We start from the raw sequence: 24,719 nt of genomic DNA, 5'->3' as shown, positions 1-24,719 counted from the left end.
ACACTTTTGCCGAAACTGATTTGGCTCAGTGGATAGAGCTTCGGCCTGCAGACTGAAAGGTCCCAGGTTTGATTCAGGTCAAGATCATGTACATTGGTTGCAGGCACATCCCCAGTAGCGGGTGTGCAGAAGGCAACTGGTCTATATTTCTCTCTCATCAATGTTTTTAGCTCTCTATTCCTCCCTCCCTTCCTCTCTGTAAGAAATCAATAAAATATATATTTTTTAAAACATACTTTTTTTTTTTAAATCTTATGAGGAAAAGACCTAGGCTGAGGATCAAAAATATGTACTGCACGTGCATTCTTGAAACAAGAACAAGTGAGCCATCTAAAGTGCTTATTTTTGTACCAGAGCTAAACCCAGCTTCTCAGGGGCAGGAAGGACACATCAGTTGGATGCCAACTCCAGTCAGCCACCATTCTTGGTGTTTCCAGACACACATTCAGTTCTCTTAAGTAGGACTTGGTTAGCTCTATATGTCCGTGAGAAAACTGAGAGTTTAGAAACCCAGGTAAAATGTGGCTGTGCCCTATAGCTCATAAATGACAGAGCTGGAATTGGAACCAACATGTACCAAATCCCATGTTTCTTCCATAGCATACCTATGCTCAGTTAGACTTCTTAGCCAATATACATCACAGACTTGAAAGTAGAAGCCTTGCTGGAGAGTGTTAGGCTTGTTCTCACCAGCAATGTGCAGAGTAACGGAGCCTCCTGCTTAGCAAATTGCCCCGATTGAGATTCAAACTAGTGTGGGTTTATCAAGAGTCCCCCCGTAAGGATTAGAGACACCAAACACAGTGATATTTCAGAGCACATGATTAGACCCAGCTGTACCTCCAATCCATGTGCTCTTTTTCATAATTATTTTGGTTCATTTTTTAAATTTGAATCATAAGTACCATTAGCCTCCATTAGTGAATTTAATTTTAAAAACTGTTTCATGAAGATCTTTCTATAAAGCAAAGATCAATTTCAATTCCTATTTTGCCATTGTATTCCCTTCTTCACTCTGTACATAGTATGTTTTGTTTTTAACACAGTTGACAAAGTACTGTTTCCCTTGCAAATGTCCAACTTTGGTATGGTTTCTGTTGGAGAACATAAGTCCTATTTTAGAACATGAGCTCATCTTTTCAGTGAACCTGGCTATTTAGAAAAAAAAATATCCAAAGGAAACCAAAGGGAAAAATGAAACCAAGACATTCCTTTTGCCCCAAAAGGCCATACACACCATGTTGATAACAGGAAGCACTTTTTATGTCATTGGTTTCCATTTCAAAGGGCTTCCTAATGTGAGTCCCTAACTAACTGCATTAGAAGAAGAAACTGAATTCATTAAAAAAAAAAGAAGCAGAAGCTGTTGACACGTCTTAAAAAAGAAAACAAGACAGAATGAAGCTTATAAACTGGTTAATTTCTTGATTCATAGGAAATTTCACATGCTTAAATGAGTTTCATCAAGGCTCCATTAAAATTTATCTGAGTAAGCAAATTTAAATTTAAAATTGTCTCGGTATGAACCATTTCCACCCATGAGCATATTTCATCATAAAAATTTAACATATCTCTAATCAACTATCTCAGAGAAATCTACAGGCATTAAATGCTCATCAGTAAGCCAACTGATTCTATGAAAGTTGTGTACCTATTAGTATTCTGACATCTCCTGGAAGCCTTTTATACACAGACCCCTGTATTTACATGCCATCAGCATGATTTTAAAACCTTTACCTCCAAATCTATGGCTGACAAAGAAGCCAAGAGCGATGGAAAGAAGTTAGAAAGTAATTGTGAAAAAACGTTGGCTTTTGCTTCTTATTGGTTCGTTTGTTTTAATACGATAGATCCTTGAGAATGTTTACAGGATAAAGATCCCAATGAGACAAATGAGCTGAAGAGAATAGGAAAGACATGATAACTGAAGAAGCAGATTCAATGCAGCAAAATGGCAGGAGGATTAGCATTAATCAGAATGCAAGAAATGGTCGGGAGCTCAGGGAATACTGGTACAGGAAAAAGATGGAGTGAAGAATTTGAGAGTTCAGCAAAGAAAAAGAAAGAGAGTAAGTCCGTGATTCATTTATTTATTCACTCACTAACTGTTTCATTCAGCACTCACTAGTGTCAGACACTGTTTTGATAGTGAAAATGTAGCAGTAAGTGAAATGAAGTCCTTGCTCTTAAAGAATTTATATTCTATGTTGGGAGGCAGACAGTACATACATGGGGGAGGGGAGAGGGCACAAAAGTAGGTGTACAGTTGTTCATATAAAACACAATATTGCCGAAACCGGTTTGGCTCAGTGGTAGAGCGTCTGTCTGCGGACTGAAAGGTCCCGGGCTCAATTCCGGTCAAGGACATGTACATTGGTTGAGGGCACATCCCCAGTGGGGGATGTGCAGGAGGCAGATGATTGATGATTCTCTCTCATCGATGTTTCTAGCTATCTATCCCTTTCCTTTCCTCTCTGTGAAAAATCAATAAAATATATTTTTTTAAAAACACACAATATTATAATTAGTAAATGATAGTACAAGAATAAACTGTGTTTTGTGCACTCACAACTATAAACATACTTTTGCCCAACCCTGCATACACATTTGTTCAAGGTCCAAGATTTCAACCTTTTCCCCTCCTGCCACCTAACTCATCTTTCTACATCCCCAGGTATAGCATCTTATTTATCCCAATATCACAAACTTAAAAAAAAGGAATTCAGCCCAAACTGAAGACCTGACCCACAACAAGCAGACCTGACTCTGCAGTGACATATCATCTTGGTTCTAACAGTTCATTTTCCTGTGAAAAGGCATTAATTAGAGGCTGGCAAACGAGCAGAGAAACCTAACAAGGCTTTCATCTCGGGCTCGCTTGCCCGAGTGCTTATGTGCATTTCAACAATTGCTTATTGCTTCCTGCTTTGTGAAGGCCAGAGTTTAGAGTCTTTAGGGAATGAGTAAATGAGTAAATCTTCAAGGGGTTAAATAATTATTTTTTGAAAAAATATGTTTTATTGATTTCAGAGAGAGGGAGGAAGGAGAGAGGGAGAGATAGAAACATGGGCGAGAGAAAAACATTGATTGGCTGCCTCTTCCATGCCCCCTATGAGGATCAAGCTCCAAACCTGGCCCCGATCAGGAATCAAACCTGTGACCTCTTGGTGTGTGGGATCTAATAAACAAACTGAGGCAAATGGAAAAGCTAAATAATAATTATTCTGACACATAACAGTCAATGAGCACTCTCTATCTGCCAGACACTTTAAGGGCTTCACGGGACTTATTTCATTTAAGCCTCACATTAGCCTAGTAAGGTAGGGGACAATATACCCACTTGCAGGCAAGAAAACAAAACCCTAAAGAGGTCAAGAGCTGTGCCCAAGGTCATGAGAAAACAGTGCTATTCATTTGACTCCAGAGCTCAGGTGCTGAACTATGCTGCCTCCTACGGCTGCCATAGCAACCACTGAAGGCTTTTCAGGAGCGATATTGGAGGAGTCGTGCATAGATGGCTTCGAATGTGAAGGTAGATTGAGGAGTAACTAGTTAGACTACTGAAATAGTCTAGGTTGGTGACAATGAGGGCACAGAGTAGAGATTGTAGACTCTAATATTTTGAAATATTGATTAGTTATTCTCTGGATTCAAGAGTAAATTCCACTCTTTACATGGCCATAAGGCTTGTGCAAAGGTGATACTTACTAAGGTCCCTCAGTATGATGAAGGGCCAGAGGCAAATCATGGTCTCGGAGAGAAGCTCAAAGTCAGAGCAAGAAGAGGTAACATATAAACTACACAGAGGAAATCTAGGTATGGGTCAGAAGCGAGGGAGAAGCAGACAGACACATTGAGTGGGGCTGAAACAAATGGTCCCAAATAAGGGCTGTGAACAAAGCAAGGATATTGTGGTCTTTACATAACAGTGTAACTATAAATAGTCCTACTGAACTGTAGTCTTAAAATGGTGAAGGGGATAAATTTTATAATTTGTTTCTTACCTCAACTTAAAAACTTTCAATAGGTAACAATTTTAAAAAAGAAATCTGAAAAATGGCACCTTTCTAACTTGGAGCTGTCCAGGCAGATCAGTGACAGGCCAGACAGATTAGGTGATGGGCAAGTTATGGAGAAAGAGTAGTAACTATCGAATATAACTGAGTTTTAAAACCTATGCATCCAGGGAAATGGGGGAGGGGTAGTGCTATTCCTGGAAATAGAAGGTCAATAATAGTCATTGACGTGGGCATGAACATTTTGAGAGAAAATTATTTGAGTTTTCATAGTTCTTGTCACTCCTCAATAAAAGATTGCAAGAGAAATTGGAGACGCAGGTTTGGAGGTTCAAGAGTGAAAGCTAAGCTAGAAATATACATGCTAGGTTATCTGTACAAGGGTGAATATGAGCAATATGCAAAGTTGATTGAAATACCAAAGGGCACAGTAAAAAACAAGACAATAAATTAAATGTGGGAATGTCTTTTAGCATCGGAGTAAATGAACCCGAAAGGAGACCACAAGTTACTCATATTGGTCAGAGAGTAACCCTGCATGTCACAAAACTCAAAGGGGAAGTTTGGAGAACAAGCTGTACACAACGGTGTAAAACTCTTCAGAGAAGGAAGATGTGGGTTGAAAAGAAATTATTTGATTTGGTAGCCAAGGACTCATCAAGAGGGCTGGATGGTTCAGTAGGAAAAATACCAATGGAAAAGGGTACGGAATGGGTTGGGGAGGCCAGGACACCTAGAGGGAACCGCCTACAGTATCCCTGAAGGAAGGGAGAGAGAAGGCGCACACTGGGTGAGGTGGGTGCCAGGGGCAGGGACAGCTTGTTTTCTCAGTTCTGAGCATATTTCTGCTCAGAAGGCTGGTCTGATAGAGAGGTATGAATAGTCAAAATTGTAACTAGTAGAGACTACCTCTGGGATCAGTTCTGGAAAAGGTAGAAAGATCATGTTCCAGAACAGAAGGACAGTAAGATTTGAAATTGCCTCCCAGCTGCTCTGCCTACCTTCAATTCTATCCATTCTAGTCCATGCTGGAGTATTCTCTCTACAACATAAATATACTCATGCACCTCCAAACTATTCCACAAATATTTACGTAATGAGTGTGGAAAAATGAATCAATAAATTAGTGAATGAATGGGGTGAGGAGGAGAAAGAGGAGGATTCTCAGTGAGGTAATTACAGACAGGTAATTTCAGATCATTTCACTTGAGGAAAGTGATGCCATTTCCCAGGAGTAAGAGCACGTTTTGACATTTTCTATGCATTTCAGAAAGCAAATTAACATGACTACTGTCCGACTCTAGTATCGGGCACTGGATCACCTTGCTTCCCGAACTTCTCCAGTGGGCAATACTCAGGCCATAGCTGTGCTAAGCTGTGGACACAGACCTGGGAGTTCTTACAAACAGTACTGGTTGAAAAGGAGGGAGCGGTCCATCTCTGCCCTAGCAGGTCTGCACCCACTGAGGCCCTGGCTCCCCCATGGCTGCCCAGAGAGTCCATCTAATACTGGGAAGGAGGATGGGGCAAACTCGTGTCTAGCCAATGAAAGGCAGAAAGGGGAAAAGTTAAGAGATATATTACTAACCCTTCTTGCCCACTTCCCCCAGTGCCAGTACTGAGATGCAGTAGTTTAATACAGCCTCTCTGGAAAAGTCTCCCAATAATGCACCCATTTCTGTGTGCTCTCCCCCTTCCTTTCTGCTCCCCACTTTAGTGTCCTGGGATTACACCGTTCAATAAGGTGTTAACATGAACTCCGCGCCACTGCTTCTGTTTCTAGAAAACCTGATCTAAACAAGTAATTTTGAGACATTTTTCCATGTTCAATATCTTAGGAGATATCAATATTTGAAGCACGTTATTAGAAGCACAAACAAAAACATACTTGCAATGAGAACATTCTTTTATTTGCATTGGGCTATGTTTGAATACTGGAAAGAGTAGTTGCAAAGAACAGTTGCAGTCCCTGAAGGAGAATGAAAAGTCAAGAAGAAATGGTGAACGAACAGTCAAGCAACAAGGAAGCAGTCATTCTCCTTGCGGAATATCAGAGGAGATAATCAGAAACACATGGCTATGGTGAGTACAGATGGAGTCCCCAGATAGCAAAGTTTCCATTCAAGGAGCCCACATTAAGGCGATTTTCCCCATTGTGTCTGTTTGTAATTAATGTGTTCCTGTGTTATGACATATTGAAGTGTTAGATTCCAAAAAACAAACAAAAAAAATCTATTGAGTGATGTATCTCAATGAAGACAACTAAAATCGTCTTCAGTTTATATATTAAATTGAAATAAATTTAAGGCACAACAAATTACCAGCTAAAGTTCAAACAACTATGAAATGACAAAAAGTGTATGTGCTTAGGGAGTTAAAATCGAAAAAAAAGAATGAAAAGTTGGCCAGCAAGAGAGAGAGTACTTCCTTGCTATGGAAAGTTGGCATACACTATACCATGATCTCAATCTGTACTGGAACCAGTGTTAGACATTGAACCAGATCCCAGTCGTAAAGATGTGAAGGGAACAGTCAGTCACCCACCTTTAAATATTTTATACTACAAATATTTAACCCTCTGTGCCTAGGCTGGTATAGCACAAAAGACTGGGACATACTCATTGCTCATTCATGAAAGTATGAAAACGATGATTCAAGAAAATAGTCTGTGAGTATCTTTGGTTTCTGAACGTGTATTCCTGCAGACTCCACAGCAGTCATCAAATCAGTTTTTTCAAATGTCCTCAGGTAGATTCTTTTAAGAATTTTTTTTTCCTTTTGTAGATTTATAAATCCAGATGCAACTGCCACTTTCTGGATGGGCAGTTAGTTTAAAGTTTAAATGTATTATTTTTTAAGCATGTGTCATGTTTTTTTTAAATATATTTTATTGATTTTTTACAGAGAGGAAGGGAGAGGGACAGAGAGTTAGAAGCATTAATGAGAAAGAAACATCGATCAGCTGCCTCCTGAACTCCTCCTACTGGGGATGTGCCCGCAACCAGTGTACATGCCCTTGACTGGGATTGAACCTGGGACCCTTCAGTCGGCAGGCCAACGCTCTAACAACTGAGCCACACCGGTCAGGGCTAGCATGTGTCATGTTTCTTAGTATTTCTTTAGGTCTGAATAGCGAATTATGATTTTTCCCAGAGAATTGCACAGACACATACACATACATACAACATTTCCATAAAGTGCATAAGCTTGGTAGACAGCTCATGCATCCAAATTCTTTCTGGAATCCATGAACCTCAGGTCAAAGCCAGCTGCTTTAAGTAACTTTAAAAATCACTTAAAGATGGATAAACACAAGTAAGGGAAAGCCCTAGCAGCATGCATATTTTGGTATGCCGATCAAAGTAAAAACAAATCCCCATTTTTTAAAATTTATTATTATTATTTTAATCAGAGAGGAAGGGAGGGAGAGAGAGATAAGCATCAATGATGAGAGAATTATTGATTGGCTACATCCCACATGCCCCCCACTGGGGATCAAGCCTGCATCCTGGGCATGTGCCCTTGACTGGAATTGAACCCAGGACCCTTCAGTCTTCAGGCCGATGCTCTATCCACTGAGCAAAATCAGCCAGGGCAAATCCCAAATTTTATAGATAGAATCAATGCTTCTACAAAAGGCCTAAAAGCTATATTTTAGTCTTAAGAAAAATCTATGTAGTATCTCATCAATATTTTGTTTTTTTATAATCCTCACTTGAGGATATTTTTTCTTTGCTTTTTCAGACAGTGGTAGGCAGGGAGAGAGGAAAGGAAGGAGAGAGGAAAAGAAAGAGAAGAATAGAGAGAGAGAGAGAGAGAGAGAGAGAGAGAGAGAGAGAGAGAGAGAGAAAGAGAGAAAAATTGATGTGAGAGAGACATATAGACTAACTGCCTCCCATATGTGCCCCAGTGGGTGGAGACAAGGAATGAACTCATAACTCAGGTTCATGCCCTTGGTGGGAATCGAACCTGAGACCTTTTGGTGGAAGGGCCAATGCTCTAACCACTTGGCAACACCAGCCAAGCTCTCATCGGTCATTAAAAAAAAAAAATATATATATATATATATATATATATATATATATATATATATATATATATATATATATATATTTTTTTTTTTTTTCAAAGAGGAAGAGAGAGGGAGAGGGCGCAATAGAAACATCAATGATGAGAGAGAATCATTGATTGGCTGCCTCCAGCACGGCCCCCACTAGGGATTGAGCCCACAACCCAGGCATGTGCCCTTGACTGGAATCAAATTAGGACCCTTCAATTCACAGGACAATGTTCTATCCACTGAGCCAAACTGGAGAGGGTTAATTATTTTTAAATAAATTTCATAAGTAGCTGTATTTGAGAATAATCTATATGTTGACCCCAAAGACATTTCTTTTTTCAATTAAGCTATTTGAAAGAATATGAATATTTAAAACTGGATTATTATTCAATTCTCTTTTGGATCAGATACTATAAGAATAACTAATTTATGTCTGACTTAAACTAACTGCCACATAATATGCTCTCTCTAGCTTTCTTTCTATATCTACAGAGAATGGCTCTAAACCAATGGCTGGCACAAGTTAAGTTAAAAACAGAGGCACATGGCAAGTGTTTGGAAATTTAGAGTTCATATCTATTGGATTTCTGGACTGGAATTGTGAATTTAGAATACTTTAGGATTAACACTATCAAATTAACAAAATAATAAAATTTTATGATTGACAAAATAACAAATATCAACAATTTGAAAAAAATCATCGTGTGTTTGTAATTTTTTGTGAAGAAAAATTCTAGAGTGAATGTTTTATGCAAGCAGCCAAAAAAAATCCAAAGTGAAATGAATTTTTCTGAGACAGCTTAGAAATAACAGTTAACATATGCCTAAGTTACAGACAAAAGCAGGATACATGTAAAAGCAAGTAGGGAGTAAAAAGGACTGTTAACTTAATGAATGAAAACCTTTTTTGTCCAAATTTCTCAGCAAAAGTTTTAGGTACTTAAGGAGCAAAACCATCTCAACTATTTTTAAAGAAATTATATTTAATAATATTAGAACCAAACAAGAAGTGACTTTTAAAGTCACAGTTTACACCCATGATAAGTTTGATGTGAAAAAAAAAAAAAATTACACGAGTTAAGTTAATGCTATTATTAATAAACAAAAATATACATTCTCCCATTACTTTAGAGCCATAGTCAGCAAACTGTGGCTGGCAAGCCACATGTGGCTCTTTGGCCCCTTGAGTGTGGCTCTTCTGCAAAATACCATGGCCTGGGCGAGTCTATTTTGAAAAAGTGGCATTAGAAAAAGTTTAAGTTTTAAAAAAATTGGCTCTGAAAAGAAATTTCAATCATTGTACTGTTGATATTTGGCTCTGTTGACTAATGAGTTTGGCGACCACTGCTTTAGAGTATTTAATAATTGATTCTCACTTGGAACTGATGTTCATCTAGAATGTGTTTCTAGTTAACTTACTTATCTGCTATTTTTTGCATAACATATTTCTTGGTCAAGATGCTTCTTGACATTATTGATAAAATAAGTCATTCATTTAAAAGTTTTCAAATTTTCTTCATTCTAACCTAATATCATTTTGTATTTCAGTAAGTTCTTAGAGTTGTGCTTTCACAAATTACTATTAGATCTTTGAACTTATTTTTATTTAGAGCATCAGCCTTGCGGTAGGAACCGGTTAGATGGACCTTGTCAGAATGCTGGCCCAGTGTCCTGCCTGAACATCTGGGAGCATCAGTCATCCCGCCTGTAAAATAATGGCACTCATACCTGCCTTAGCTCTCTCACGGGGTTGAGTCCCATGTGAAATCCATAAAGAGTTTTTAAAAACAAGATGGTACTGGTGCTGGAGGTGTTAGCGATAATGGTAAAAGTACTGTTTGGTATTTAACAAGAAATTCTGCTCCAAACAATAACCATGATCATAGAATTTACTGCAGAAATAAGCTGTTAGTTTACAGATTGCTAAATCATCTTGCTACAATACCTGCTGTAGCATAGAAATCATTGACTTTGCTACTGTGAATTTTGTCTGTGTGTTTTATTTTTCTTTTCTTTTATTTTTTTAGACTGGACTATTTTAAATATCATTTCACTGACAGGCATAAAGAGGGGTGGTATTTTAAAATAGGAATTGGAGCGTTTTCATGTGTCTTGTGTTTTCTCTAACACTTAACAAGTGAGATTAATAAAGTTAATTAGCAGAATATAAATACAGGATAATCTACATTTTCCAAATTCTATAAGCAATGCAATGCAGTGTATCAATTCTTTCGCAGAACCCTATTGTAATTTCCTTTTAAATGCTTCAGAAATAACTACTTGCTCTAGAAATGTGTTCACCAACAAAAAATGGATTTAACCTATTACAAAATGAAATCTGGTAGTATCTTTGAGTCTGGAGTGGTCTGGCTGCCTTGAAGAAAGAAACACTTAGTGTTTATCAACTTTTAGGGATCTTTATTTATGTCCCTAAACTTTAATTCCTCCATTCTATTCGCATCCTGAAGTTTTCCAAAGCACTCAGACCACTCCCACCTCCTCCAAACTGCCTACTTCATCCAGCTGGAATGAAGTGAAACCCTCAGAGAGAAAGTAAATGGCCAGGACTTTCTGGGAATAAAAGAGAAGTTGGAGCCGCATGTGCTTGGCTGTCATGAGGTCACTCTCTGGGCTGGGTACACCCTGGACCTCTTTCAGAACTCCTGCAAGTTAATTTTAGTGTTGCAGACAGGACGGAGCGAGGCAGAAAATGTCAAGGTTACGCTTTCTGGCTGCCTTACCGTTCTGATTTCCCGGGCATCGCCAGAGAGGAAGAAGCACCCTTGGTCCCCGGACCATCTCCTCTGGCATCCGCTGGCCTTGGGGTCGGGGGGTGAGCCGGGGGCAGCCCCGGGCGCGAGGGCTGCGGGCCTCCTGGTCCCCCGGAGCGTCAGGCTCTGGTAGAAGAGGCAGAGGGCCACCGCCAAGCCCACCACGAAGGGCCGCGGGCCACGTCGCCGGCGACAGAGGAAGCCCGGACGGCAGACCATGACCGGCTCAGCTGCGCTCGGCCCCGGTCCGCGTCGCCGGAAAAGTCATAGCAGCTCCTTCTCGTCAGCATGAAGGGGACACGTCCGCCTCCCTTCCCCGCCGCTTAGGGGGCGATTGCTCCATCCCGCTCAGGAACTTTCCGAAGAGCCACGCCAAAGAGTTAGAGGTCCCGGGAGTCGGAGACGGTTACGAAGCGCCTTTCCATGGATGACAGTTTAAAAATAAATAAATAAATGAATAAGTGGGCTGGCCTGGGTTAAATAATAGCGGTTTTAAAAGGGCATCCAGGTCATCATAGTTGTAACCAATAACCCAACTGTTGCTTCCGGCGATGCCTTATTTCCACAACGTCCTCCAGCTCACAGGGACGACATCCCAGGGGAAGAGAAGGCACCCCAGGGTGCATCTGGGACCTCAAAACAGCTCCGAAGAGCACGATCCGTTAAAACGCAAAGCGCCCCGTGGCGCAGCGGGGGGGGGGGTGGGGTGGAGGGGGTGGAGGGGGGCAGAGGGGGGTGGAGGGGACTAGAGGGGGGCGGAGGGGAGCGGAGGGGGGCGGAAGGGGGCGGGCCAGCCGGCCTCAGCAGGTCCCCAGTTCTCCTCCAGCTTTAGAAGCTGCCCCGCTCTCCGCCTTCCAAGTTCCTCAACTGCTTCCCTTCATTCGGTTTCAAATCTCCCCTTCCCTGCAAGCGCCTGTGTCTTTGGACATGAACACGGAATCCACGGGTCGCACGGGCAGGGTTCCTGCTGGGGTTTTCGCCTGTTGCTTTGGGGCATTCCGTTTCAAGTGCAAAGTTCTGTGTACTTACTCGGTATTCATCCTTTCGGCCAGAAAAAAAGTTTCCACGCGTCCCTAATGGAGTGTTGATCGGAGGCACTGGGAAGGAAACACCCCGTCCTGTGACTCCCATTCATCTGACCGCGCGCCTTTCGTCCTCCGCTCCCCCCCTCCCCCCCGCGGGGAGCTCGACCCTCACCCCGCACCCTCAGTCCGCAACCCCGCAGCCCGCACCCCGCAGCCTGGAGGCCTGGGAACAGGGCGCGGGGAGCCGGGAGCCGGGAGCCGGGAGCGGGGCGCGGGGCGTGGACAGCGGGGCGGGGCTCCTCTCCCGGCGCCTCCGGCCCCGGGGCAGCTCGGAGCCGCGCTCAGCTCTGGATCAGACCAGGGGGAGCATCCACAGACTAGGGGCGTCGGTGCTCATTCCCCCCAAACGCAGAGCTGCAGCAATTAACTGCACAATTGATGCTCCTTGCCCTAGGTAATTTATCTTTCCCAAGACAATGAATGGTGCAACAATAGTCCTCCGTCCACTGATGACAAACGTCGAGGATCTTCACTGAGGGGGGGTGTGGTCCCCTCTTTTGGGGTTAAGTGGGCACAACTCCTGTCTGGACCTTGGAACAGCACAGAACAACCGAGCTTTCTGCTTGGTACCTGACTCATTCACAGTTGTTGTTAGCAGTCCTGTCCTGGACGAATGCCCGAGGCCTCCGAAGGCTAATTGCTGACGCGTCTTATGAGGAGCTGATGGGAGCGGGTACTGGGTAACTTTTGCTCAGTAGGAATGGTACACAGAAGCTTTGTCCATATCCAACTCCGGCTACTGCTGCTCCACAGGCCGCCCCAAAGACACTCCCAGCCAGGCTCTCTGCAGGCTCCCTCCCCGGGTGCTGAGTCAGCGAAGGGGACTTCAAGGAGAAAGCCATCTGTCTTGTGCTTGGTGCTCACCACTCCCTGCCCTCGCTTTTCGAAATCTGCGGTTTAGGCTCACAACAGACAGTCTCCAAAGGCTCTGAATCTAAATAGATGCTGTAGCCTGTTTCTAACTCCAAGTCATTGTTGGGGGCTGAGGTTCCCTGTGAGGCCACACCCCCAGAGTGATTCCACGCCTTAGGCACGGTCCTGTCAGTTGGATTTTGTAATGCAGGGCGCCCCCTAGGGGTGCCCAGCTACTGTAGAATGGACATCTACAGATAGGAAACTATGTTAACATGGTTATAAAAAATTAAAATTTTAGAGAATACATATTCACACTAAATCTAGACTTATTCCATGTCCTTGCATATATTTCCTCCAGTGTGTTTAATACTAATTTATACAGCCAGACTCGTCAATCCCATGACAAATGGAGGAACAGAGAAAAATGAAATGACACTTGACTTTAGTAAGCCAAAGGTTTTGTAGAAGAAATGGCTAAACAATGAGTTTTGGAAGATCTAGTTTTGGTGGATGCACTGTGATTGGATACATTGTAGGAATTATGAGATCTCTAAGCTGGAGTTGTTCTGTATTGATGAGGTCCAGGGGGTGACAAAGTTACTTACTAGGTGAAAGGAATGGACAGGTGCAGTTCTATTAAGTCAAAAAGTCTGGAAAACCAAGGATTTGAGGAATATCAAGGGTCATTTGTGTGCATTGTTAAATTGGTGAGTTCAGGATACAAAAGAGAGCATAAAGCAGATACTAAAATCATATTGCCTTTTGGACTAGGACAGTGGTCAGCAAACTGTGGCTCTGTTGACTAATGAGTTTGCCAACCACTGAACTAGGGGAAGTGAAAAATAGCAGCATAGATAATTTTGGAACTAGACTTCAGAAAACAGGAGTTAAAAAAGAAGGTGGGAAATTAGCATTCTAGAAATGATGCCAGCAGATTGAAAAACCCAATTTCCTATTTTACCAATAGTCTGAAGGAGAAGCTAGTAGACAAAGGGATGTCTGATAGAAAAGGTTTAGTTAGAGTGGGATGGTGGAAAGAAAAAGTGGAAAGAAGTTACAGCAAAAAGTAGAACCCAACTAAGGGAATCCATAAATAGCATTTGATATTGAAGTTAACCCAACCTGAATATGGATCATGTTGCTCTTTATCAACTGTTTTCAAGCATGTGATTTATGAAATGAGGATACTCATGCCTCCTTTGAAGTGTTATTGGCATAACTAGATGAAATAATGTGTGAAACTCACCTAACCATTCTGCACATTTGTTGGAAGAATGCAACATGCTGAATGCATGTCTGTAATGTCTGGGGTCCTGAGTTTGAGCTTGTGTGTGTGTGTGTGTGTGTGTGTGTGTGTGTGTCAAACACATGAACAGATAACCCTATCCTATCTAATAAAAAGTAACATGCAAATTGACTGTACCTCTGATACACCCAGAGCCACACCCACCAACCAATCAGGAGTATGCAAATCAATCCAACCAAGATGGCTGTAGCCCTGAAGAGAGCAGGAGGTTTGGGTTTCACCAGCAGTGAAGGAAGCCAAGCTTTCCACCTGCTCTGACCTGCCTTAGCCTCCACTTAAGGCTACAAAGTTTCAATTATAGAAGATAAATAAATCCCAGATGCCAGGGCCTCTCCTTGAGTCACCGGGAGCATGGCCAGCCTGAAAACCACAACAGGCCCCTCTCCCAGGCCACCCCACACCCCAAGGGAACCCTCACCCTGATCCAAGACACCTTTCAGGGCAAACCAGCCAGCCCCCACCCATACACCAGACCTCTATCCTATCTAATAAACTAATAATATGAAAATTGATTATCATTCCAACACACAAGATGTCTGCCTGGATGTGGTCAAAGATGACTGACCCCCATGTGGACACAAGATGGCTGTCACAAGATGGCCTGCAAGGGAGGGCAGTTGCTGGTGATCAGGCCAGTAGGGGAGGGCAGTTAGGGGTGACCAGGCTGGCAGAGGAGGGAAGTTGGGGGCAATGGGGGTGGGGGCGCCCAGGCCTGCAGGGGAGAGCAGTTAGGGATGACCAGACCTGCAGGGGAGAGCAGTCAGGGGTGACCAGATAGACATGCAGGGGAGGGCCATTAGGATAAATAGGCTGGCAGGGGAGCAGTTAAGCATCAATCAGGCTGGCAGGGGAATGGTTAGGGGGTGATCAGGCTGGCAGGAAGAAGCAGTTAGGGGCAATCAGGAAGGCAGGCAGGGGAGCAGTTGGGAGCCACCAGTCCCTGTAGAATTGGGCCTAAAGGGGCAGTCAGACATCCCTCGTGGGGACCCAGATTGGAGAGGGTGCAGACTGGGCTGAGGGATACTTTCCTATCCTGTGCATCAATTTTATGCACTGGGCCTCTAGTATAATATAAGTCTAATATGCAAATTGTCCCCTGGGATGGTCATTTGACTGGGAGTTTAACCACTCTCTATGATGTGTGCTGACCACCAGGCATGTGCCAGTGATGCAGTGCTGGCAGAGGGCAGCAATGGAGGTGCTGCCAGCCAGTGGGCATTGATGAGAGCAGGACTGCAGCAGGTGAGCAGTAGGTACCAGGACAAGGCGGGTGTGAGTGGGGGCCTGATTGCCCCGCTGATCACCCCACAGATGGAGACCTGCAGCAGCGGCAGGGGGTGGGTAGCTGCCTGGCTTCCAGGTGCTGAGGGAACTGGGTGGGGAGCCCAGCCATGACAGATTGCCCCACAGATGGCAACCTGCAGCTGGCAGGCTTTGATTGCTGGATCTGGGCTAGGCCCCAAGCTGGAATGGGGAGCTGGGGATGGGTGGTGGCAACCAATGTCCTGTCCTGCAACACCCAGGCGGGGGGAGGGGTGGTGGTGCTGTGACCTCTTTCTGGCTCTGGGGGTGGGGGTGATGGGGACGGAGGTGCAGTGAGAATGTGGGATGTCTGCTGAGCTCAGTCTTACTCCCCCTGCTACGCTCCCCTGGAACACCAGGGCTTGAGCACCAGAGAAGCTCCCGTGCACAGGTGCTGGCGCCCACTAGAAACCCACCCGACCCTGCACAGCCTCTTCTGGGTGACCAGAGGCACAGCTGCCAGGACCATGGGGGCTGGTTGGGCTCCCTGTGGGTTCACTCAGGAGCCAGACTGCAAAGCCAGCTGGGAGAGAGCATGCTGAATGCTTGGCTTCCATGCGGCACCGCTGGGTGGCCAAGAGGCCCATCTTGCACCCTGGCCCACAGCATCCAGCTGCGTTCATCTCCATGTGGGGATTCAGACGCTGTGACTCAGGTGGGAGCCTGGGGCCTAGGTGCTGCCCAGGGCCCAGAGGTCAGCTGGGACCTGCTCTTCCACGCGACACTCATGCTTCAGTCGCTGGCCAGCACCAGCGACCACACCCATGCACGAATTTCATGCACCAGGCCCCTCGTGATCAATACAATGGCTTTTTGGAACACAGATGCAACAAAAGCAAACATGAGCAGTGTTAGATCTCTTGCTTTTGCTTTGTGAAATGGAGGTGGGTGGCAGATGCTCGTTTTGAAGAGTGAGAACGAGGCTGGAGTGGCAGTGGTTTGTACGAGAGGCTACAAGTGCAGGTAATGGAAGCATGTGTGAGAGCATGAGGGTGACAGATCAAGGAAGAATGAAGAGAGAGTAAGTGGTTCAGTGTGGAAAGTGGGAGGATAAATACACAGAAGTACGAACCCGTGGATTCTGGCAGAGAATCCGAGTGAATGCTTTTGTGCATATGGTTTCAGGAAGTAACCCTTCCACTAAATCATTTTGGCGTCCAAGAGATGGTATGTTAGCAGCAGCAACCTGGGACAATAGAGTGACAGCACTCTCCAACACAAAATATGCTCTTCTCTCGCACATGTTTCAACTCAGCATTTGATATGGAGTGGGGATAGAGAGAGAGGATGCATTTAATAACCGTTGTTTGAAGAAGGCATTTTCAAATTTTTATTTTATGATTTGCAGTAGAGTAATAAAAATGTCCATAACAGAGAGGATTTCAGTGTGGGATCAGGAACTTTGGGAAAGTATCAGCTTCTTCATAAAATTCCTCCTCTTTGAGTATCGGCTTCAGTGATCACTAGATCTCAGATGTCACCAGAGGCTTCAAAGTTATGCTTCTAAGGATGCATTTTGACACAGATTTCCTCTCTATTACAACCTGGAGGAAGGTGAAAGCTTCAGATTCTGGGCCCTCTTGATTTCCTACAGGAAAAAAGCTCTCCTCTTTCAAGAGGCTCTTGACCATGGAGATGTAAAATCCAGCTGTAGCTGCTAACGGAGATGTTGTGAAGTAAGTCCTGTCAATAACGGGGCACTAAGCTCCCAGTATCCCCCCCCCCCCACAGTCTTCCTGCCCTCTTCTCAGCTCCTATCACCTTTCATCTGATGCTGACTTTAGAACTTTTCCATTCGCACTGAACATAAGATGGTGTTTATAGATTGGGAACCACTTGAATCTCTACTGTACCAAAACATCATTCTAGGCACAGGGAAAACAGAAGACATACGACAAATATCATGAATGACTAAAATATCACACATTGGTCAGTGTTGGGTAACTTCTTTAACAAACAACCTCAAAATCTCAGTGACTCAATACAATGACAGCACTCATCACCCCATGTTTGTCAGTTTCTATTAGGACTGGGACCAGGGTACTTCCACCTAGAGACTTTCCATACCCTAGAACAGTGTTTCCCCAACTTCTCTCATGAGTTAGTTAAGTATACAATTTTACCTATATGTTCCCAAAAATTCTATTAATAGTTTAGCACTTCTTAGTTGGGATTCAGGAATCTGTATTTTAATCAACTCCACCAGGTGATTCTCATCACGAGAGAAGTTTGGGAAACACTGCCCTAGAACAGTGGTCGGCAAACGGCAGATCCTGAGCCACACGCGGCTCTTTGGCCCCTTGAGTGTGGCTCTTCCACAAAATACCATGGCCTGGACAAGTCTATTTTGAAGATGTGGTGTTAGAAGTTTAAGTTTAAAAAATTTTTCTCTCAAAAGAAATTTCAATCGTTGTACTGTTGATATTTGGCTCTGTTGACTAATGAGTTTGCAGACCACTGCCCTAGAATCTTGGCTCCCCACTGGGGTCCTCTGAACCCCACGGGAAGATGAAGAATAAGAGTGGGAGGGTGTTTGTTTTTCTGGGGGAGGAGAGGGCCTAAACTTCAAATTGTCGTCTATTCTTTGGCCAGTGCCCAGTCACATGGACCCATATAACTGAAAATGAGCTGAGAAATGAGGTTTAGCTATGTGCCCAGGAGGAAACAGAAATGAGGCTGATAAATATATATTTGCTCCAGCCACAGCTAAGGTGGAGATAAATGCCATGGAGACTCAAAATAGAAAAATCAAATTTTGGGGGAGGTGATAAGGAAAGTGGTCATTTCTGAATTGGGCCCCAAAGAGTACCAAAAACTTCAATTGCCTCAAAAGGGCAAATACAGGTTTTCTGTCTTAGTGGAAGTTCACTAAGGATAAAGCTTGGAGAGTCAGGTCCAGGTTAAGTTCTGCTACACTTCTAATTTTCAAGAATTTATTTTGCATTTATTTGCAAACAGTAGGAACCCCAAAATAAACAAGTTTCTTCTCCGGAATACTTATTAATGAAGATATCACGATTGCTGTCAGGATAAAGGATGCCCTTTATTTACAATTAGAGTCCCGGTGAATGAAATTTCATGAACTCGGGGACGAGGGAGTGTCCCTCAGCCCGGCCTGTGCCCTCTCGCAGTCCGGGACCCCTCAGGGGATGTCCATGGGCTGGCTTAGGCACACTCCCTGGGGAATCGGGCCTAAGCTGTCAGTCAGACATCTTTAGTGCTGTGGCTGAATGGAGCTCCCCCTGTGGGAGTGCACTGACCACCAGTGCACTGAGTGTCTGCCTCCTGGTGGTCAGTGCACGTTGTAACGATGAGTCTTTCTTAGTCTTTCTGCCCTTAGGGTCAATTTACATATAACTTGTATTATACAGGATTATTTGAGAATACTGTTATATTACCATTAGCCTTAGTGGTAAATTCACAGAGCGAAATCTCTTTTATAGCTTTTTTTTTTTTTTAAGGAAGAATAAAGACAACATGGGTCAAGTTTATGTGGTTACTCTCAGTGGTGTAAACTAAACACACGACTTAACGGAAGTCTATGTGCAGTGCCTTACAGCCCTCACTGTCCCTCAGAGGAGAAGGGTATCTACACTGTGATGAGTATGTGTTTTCCCATAGTTATGTAAACATGAGTATTAACTTATACCGGGTGTAGGATCATGCATCCTTTCGCCTAAATTTAGACGTTGGCATCTGCCATCCGTTACAATGACACACCGGAAGCTCATCTGCAGTCAGGGCATGTTTGTTCTTTAGATGCTGGAGGACAGTGAACAGAAATCCCAAGACAGTTGTTGTTTCTAATGCATTCAAACGTGTGAATTTCCTTTCAGCTCAGCTATGTTGCTTCTCTCCAGATCTCTTCACTTGTGTAGTCACTTTGTGTATAAATCTATGAGTTTAAATTGAAGGCCACTAACCCTTTTATGGAGTTTTGCATTCAGAAAAAAGAAAAAAAAAAGTAGCCCGGCTGGTGTGGGTCAGTGGCTGAGCATCGACCTATGAATCAGGAGGTCATGGTTCAATCCCCGGTGAGGGTGCATGCCCACAGTTGCAGACTTGATTCCCAGGGTGGGGTATGCAGGAGGCAGCCGATCAATGATTCTCAGCATTGATATTTCTGTCTCTCCCTCTCCCTTCCTCTCTGAAATCAATTTTTCTTTTTTTAAGTAAAGATTTTTCTCTCCTTTCCCAGCGGCTGCTGACTGGGGACGGCAGGGTCTGACAGAGGTCTAGGAATGGAGTTAAAGGGTAAAAGGGACGGTGCAGGATTCCCTCGGGCACGGCATTTGTCAATTTACACACAGAAATGAGATGCTGCATTGCACATCTCAACACCCATTTTTCTACTATCCTTTTCTTGTTGGATGTATTTAATTGGACAAATATTCTGCACTGTTTCTAGATGAACAACAGCCAAAATAAAACAAATGCTTCAAATTAAAGGCTTTTCATTTAAATGTGTCCACTAGCCCGGTATTTCTGAGCATACACATCACCCGGAGGTCCCATATGAGAACACCTGGCACTGCCTTTTTAAATGGGATATACAGTAGGCCATCATTTTATATCATCAGTAGGTTCTGGGAAATGGCGATTTTAAGCAAAAGACAGTACAGATCAACTTTACCACAGGTTACTTGATACAATTAAAAGTTAAGTTCTTACAGCATATTTCTGGTTACAGAAACATCACCAAACTTCTAATTAAGGACCCAAAACACTTCTAATATTAGACATCGAAATATATATGAACTATACATACACTTAAGAAAGATTAATAAACTGATCAGAGTGGCTCAGTTGGCTGAGCGCTGTCCCATCCACGGAAAGACTGTCCTTTAATGCCTGGTCAGGGCACATACCTGGGTTGCAAGTTTGAGCCCCAATTGGGGAGCGTGTGGAAGGTAACCAATTGATCTTTCTCTCTGTCTCTCTAATCATGTCCTTGGGTGAGGATTTTTTTTTTTTTTTTTTTTTAAAGATTAATGAAAACAAGGAAGATGCCGAAACCGGTTTGGCTCAGTGAATAGAGCATGGGTCTGCGGACTGAAAGGTCGCAGGTTCGATTCCGGTCAAGGGCATGTGCCTTGATTGTGGGTGCATCCCCAGTGGGGGATGTGCAGGAGACAGCTGATGTTTCTCTCTATCCCTCTCCCTTCCTCTGTAAAAAATCAATAAAATACTTAAAATAAATAAATAAATAAAGCCGAAACCAGTTTGGCTCAATGAATAGAGTCGGCTTGGGGACTGAAAGGTTCTGGGTTCGATTCTGGTCAAGGGCATATGTCTTGGTTGCAGGCATATCCCCAGTGGGGGGTGTGCAGGAGGCAGCTGATCGATGACTCTCTCTCATTGATATTTCTAACTCTCTCTCTCCCTTCCTCTCTGTAAAAAATCAATAAAATACATTTAAAAAAAAAGATGATTTTCCACCCCACTGATACCAGAGCCTACCCCAGTAGCTCAAGGTACAGGGAGGAACCCATCTGGACAGGATGTCCTTCCATGGCAGGGCCACTCACACCCATGACACTACCTCCGACTGGGACAGTGTGTCACCTCAGGTGCACATCGCTGTGATGTGGAGGAAACTGGAATCCTTGGAGAAAACCCAGACAGAAAAAGGCCTACCCGAGAATCCATTTTATTTCTCTTGTCAATGTTATAACCAAATGATGTTGAACAGAAACAATGCTACTCAAGGACCTTCTGTACACTCAGTAGCTCTTCAGTTTTCAATGGGGTACATGGCTAATTTTTCACAGCTTTCTCTCTTATTTTAAAAATATTTTTTTATTGATTTGAGAGGAAGGGAGAGGGATAGAAACATCAATGGTTTGAATCCTTGATCAGCTGCCTCCTGCACGCCCCCTACTGGGGATGGAGCCCACAACCATCCCCAGTAGGCATGTGCCCTTGACCAGAATCGAACCCAGGACCCTTCGGTCCACAGGCTGATGCTCTATCCACTGAGCCAAACCAGCTAGGGCACAGCTTTCTCTGTTTATAAGTGATTTGAAAATGCTTGCATCAGTACCAAATGTACTTTTGCTAAATTCTGCACTGTATTTTAGTTACTAGTGTACTTATATCTCTTTACAATACAGATTGCTTTATGACAACTATTTTACTCATCTCTATAGTCGTGTCATCTAGACACGTCTTCCTATGACTTACTGCCTCCTCAAACATGCAATTTGTGCGTATGATCTCCTCTAAGTCTCTCAAATTTGCTAAGATTTGCATCCTCCAAAGGACTTTATATATGTATACACATACACGTATAAACATACATATATTTACACATACATTCTAAAAGACAGACAGATAGCAGACAGACAAACTACTTACTTCAAGCAGTGAGCACCCAGGTAGAATGGCAAACATTTAATCCAATGAATTATTTTTTTACTTTTTTAGTACACCTATACCTTGGCATAAAGCCAGAATTCCGATGTTTTTATCCATCAACCAGAGGCCCGGTGCATGAAGCGTGCACTGGGTGGGAAGTGTCCCTCAGCCCAGCTTGTGCCCTCTGGCAGTCTGGGAACCCTCGCTCCTTACCGCCTGCTCACTCCTTACTGCTCAGCTTGCTGTGCCTTAGCACTGCCATGGAGTCTGGAGAGGCTCCCACCATAGCCAATGAGCTCACCAGCCGTGAGCCTGGCTTCTGGTGAAGTGGTGCTCCCCATGTGGGAGTGCACTGACCAGGGGGCAGTTACTGTGTTGAGCTTCTGCCCTCTGGTGGTGAGTGCTCATTATAGCAATCAGTCCTTTTGGTCATTCTGTTATAAAGGTCGCTAAGGCTTTTATTATATATATATATATATATATATATATATATATATATATATATATATATATAAAAATACAAATTTAGCTTTCTTTTGTCATATAGAATCGAATTATTTTCTTTTACTCAATTAGATATATCATTTGTTTTCTCTGTAGATCTGCAATATTCCTTGGAATAACACTTTTTAAAAACTGCTGTAAGAAAGTCACATAATTTAGCCTGTTTCTTTTTAAAATGTCATCACAATTCAGTCACCTATTTTTATTTTTAGAAAAGATAATTTGAAATGTTTACAATATTAAATTTGCCTCCTAAGAAATTAATGATGGAGGATGGGAGGTGGATATGTTTTGTCTTATCATTCTGATGAAGGCTGGCATTCATTTAGCTAACCTATATATACAAAAGCCTAACATGCAAATTGTCCCTTCAGGAGTTCAACCAGGAGACCAGGAGTTCGATCACTCGTTAGGACATGCACTGACCACTAGGGGGTGGCATGGAACAAAGGAAGGCCCCAGTCAGCAGCCAGGTGAGGAAGGCCCCGGCTGGCAGCCAGAAGGCCCTGATTGCTGGCCAGGCTTAGGGACCCTACCTGTGTGTAAATTTCATGCACTGGGTCTCTAGTCCCGGTGATAAGAAGGAAATATTCTTGGACAAGATATGGGTTTTGGTCACAGGTATATCACATAAAGTCAAATGATTACCTCTATATCTAAAACATATGATCTCTGACATATCAGCTTAAGTTTTTTCTTGTTTTCAACAAAAGAATTGGACTCGTCTTTTAACAAATACTATAAATGACAACAATTGGTAAAGTGAGAACATCTTTTGGCACACTTGAGAAACCCATTAAAGAAAAGTCATTTCATATTAAAGATAAATACAAAATGCTTCAAAGATACGAATATGGGGAAGTCATACTAAAACTTTCTACTAACTAGTTATATTAGTAAAACATTCTAATGAACTGACTCATATTTATGCTCAGTTACTTGGAAATACTCCTGACTGGCCCCTTGTATTGCATTTGATCTAGAAGGATTTTTAAAATAACTTGGTAACTATTACAATTGTTCTTATTTTCAACATAGAGAGTCTTATTTTCAACATGAAGGTAGATTTAACAATGCAAAAAAAGAATTAAAATACGACCATTGCTTTCCCCTGAAAATGATGTTAAATTTGTGAATGTTTTACATTAGTTCATCATTGGAGACTAGCACTTACACTTTCCTAAGGAAAACTATTCTTTTTTTCTTTTTCAAATATAGTTTTATTGATTTCAGATAGCAAGAGAGAGAAAGATAGAAACATCAATCAATGGTGAGAGGCAATCATTGATTGGCTGCCTCCTGCACACCCCCTACTGGGGATCGAGCCTGCAACCCAAGCATATGCCCTTGACCGGAATCGAACCTGAGACCATTCAGTCCACAGGCCGACTTTCTATCTACTGAGCCACACCAGCTAGGGCAGGAAAACCATTCTTATTCATTAGAGTAGGCAAAGAGGAATGACATGAGAACAAGCAACATGCACACAAGCATACACATTCCCACACTCACCACACTGGCTTCTGAACTGCTAATAAACAGTAGGAAATGAATGGTTATAATGCTTCATTTGCCATCAGTAAGGAAAATAAAAAGAGGCTATGACTTAACTAAAAACTGAGTCAGATGGCTCTAAAGAATTTATTAATAAATTAAATTTCAAAAAACATTTTGATATATCGAAGTCTCTAATAATTTCTTAAGGTATTGACTTATAAGATATACATGACTTATTACCTTCAAACATAAATGGCCAGAGGGAATATGCCTTTCCTATGACACACCTCAATTAAAATAAAAAAGTACTGAAATCAGTTCATAACTTTAACTTACTTCTCTGTAGAATCAAATCAGGAATATTAAGATCCTGGGTCAGAAATCACAATCTGCTTGAATATTTTAGATTTTATCATCTAACAAAGGAAATCTAAGAATCTTGACTAGCAATTCTAATTTGTACTGTTTAAAAATATGGGAGAAAAGGTTAATCTTAAGAACAGAATTTTTAAAATATTTCCAAGTTTAGATAATCAACTATTGTCAGCCTATTTTATAATCATTTTTTGAGGCTGTTAATCCTCTCCCAAGGATGTTTTTCCCATTGATTTTTAGAGTGTGAAGAGGGTCTGGGGAGACAGAGAGCAAAACATCAATTTGAGAGAGACCCAACAATAGGTTGCCTATCACACGCTCCCCAACCAGGCTGGGGAACAAACCTGCAACCAGGTATGTGCCCTTGACCGGGAATGGAACCCATGACCCCTGGTGCACTGGCCAATGCCAGGGCTGATTTTATCATCTTAATTCAAAAAATGCTGCCCTGGCCGCTGTAGCTCAGTCAGTTGGGTGCCTTCCCGTGTACCAAGATTATCGGTTCAAAGCCCTATCAGGGTACATGCACAGGTGTGGACTCAATTCCTGGTAGGGGATGTGCAGGAGACAGCCCTTAGATGTTTCGCTGTC

The 24,719-nt window shown here is 42.9% G+C and overlaps 1 protein-coding gene across 4 annotated transcripts in view; it reads right to left on the bottom strand.

Annotated features, from left to right (window-relative positions):
* CPED1 (cadherin like and PC-esterase domain containing 1) overlaps positions 1-12,015 on the bottom strand; it is a 270,687-nt gene extending 258,672 nt beyond the window's left edge. For 2 of the 4 annotated variants that reach the window (XM_045576312.1, XM_045576316.1), the window contains exon 1: positions 10,818-11,521. In XM_045576312.1, the coding sequence (XP_045432268.1) occupies positions 10,818-11,066 (249 nt within the window). In that variant the 5' untranslated portion in view covers positions 11,067-11,521. Of the gene's footprint in view, positions 1-10,817; positions 11,522-11,876 lie in introns of those variants that run through there. The other 2 variants (XM_036425416.2, XM_045576319.1) reach the window with 2 other exon arrangements.
* Between the last annotated feature and the right edge of the window lie 12,704 nt (positions 12,016-24,719).

Source organism: Pipistrellus kuhlii, unplaced genomic scaffold (genome assembly GCF_014108245.1).
Source record: "Pipistrellus kuhlii isolate mPipKuh1 unplaced genomic scaffold, mPipKuh1.p scaffold_m20_p_10, whole genome shotgun sequence".
NCBI lineage: Eukaryota > Metazoa > Chordata > Mammalia > Chiroptera > Vespertilionidae > Pipistrellus > Pipistrellus kuhlii.
Note: the sequence above shows the minus strand (reverse complement) of the source record. Positions and strands in the feature narration are given on the sequence as shown.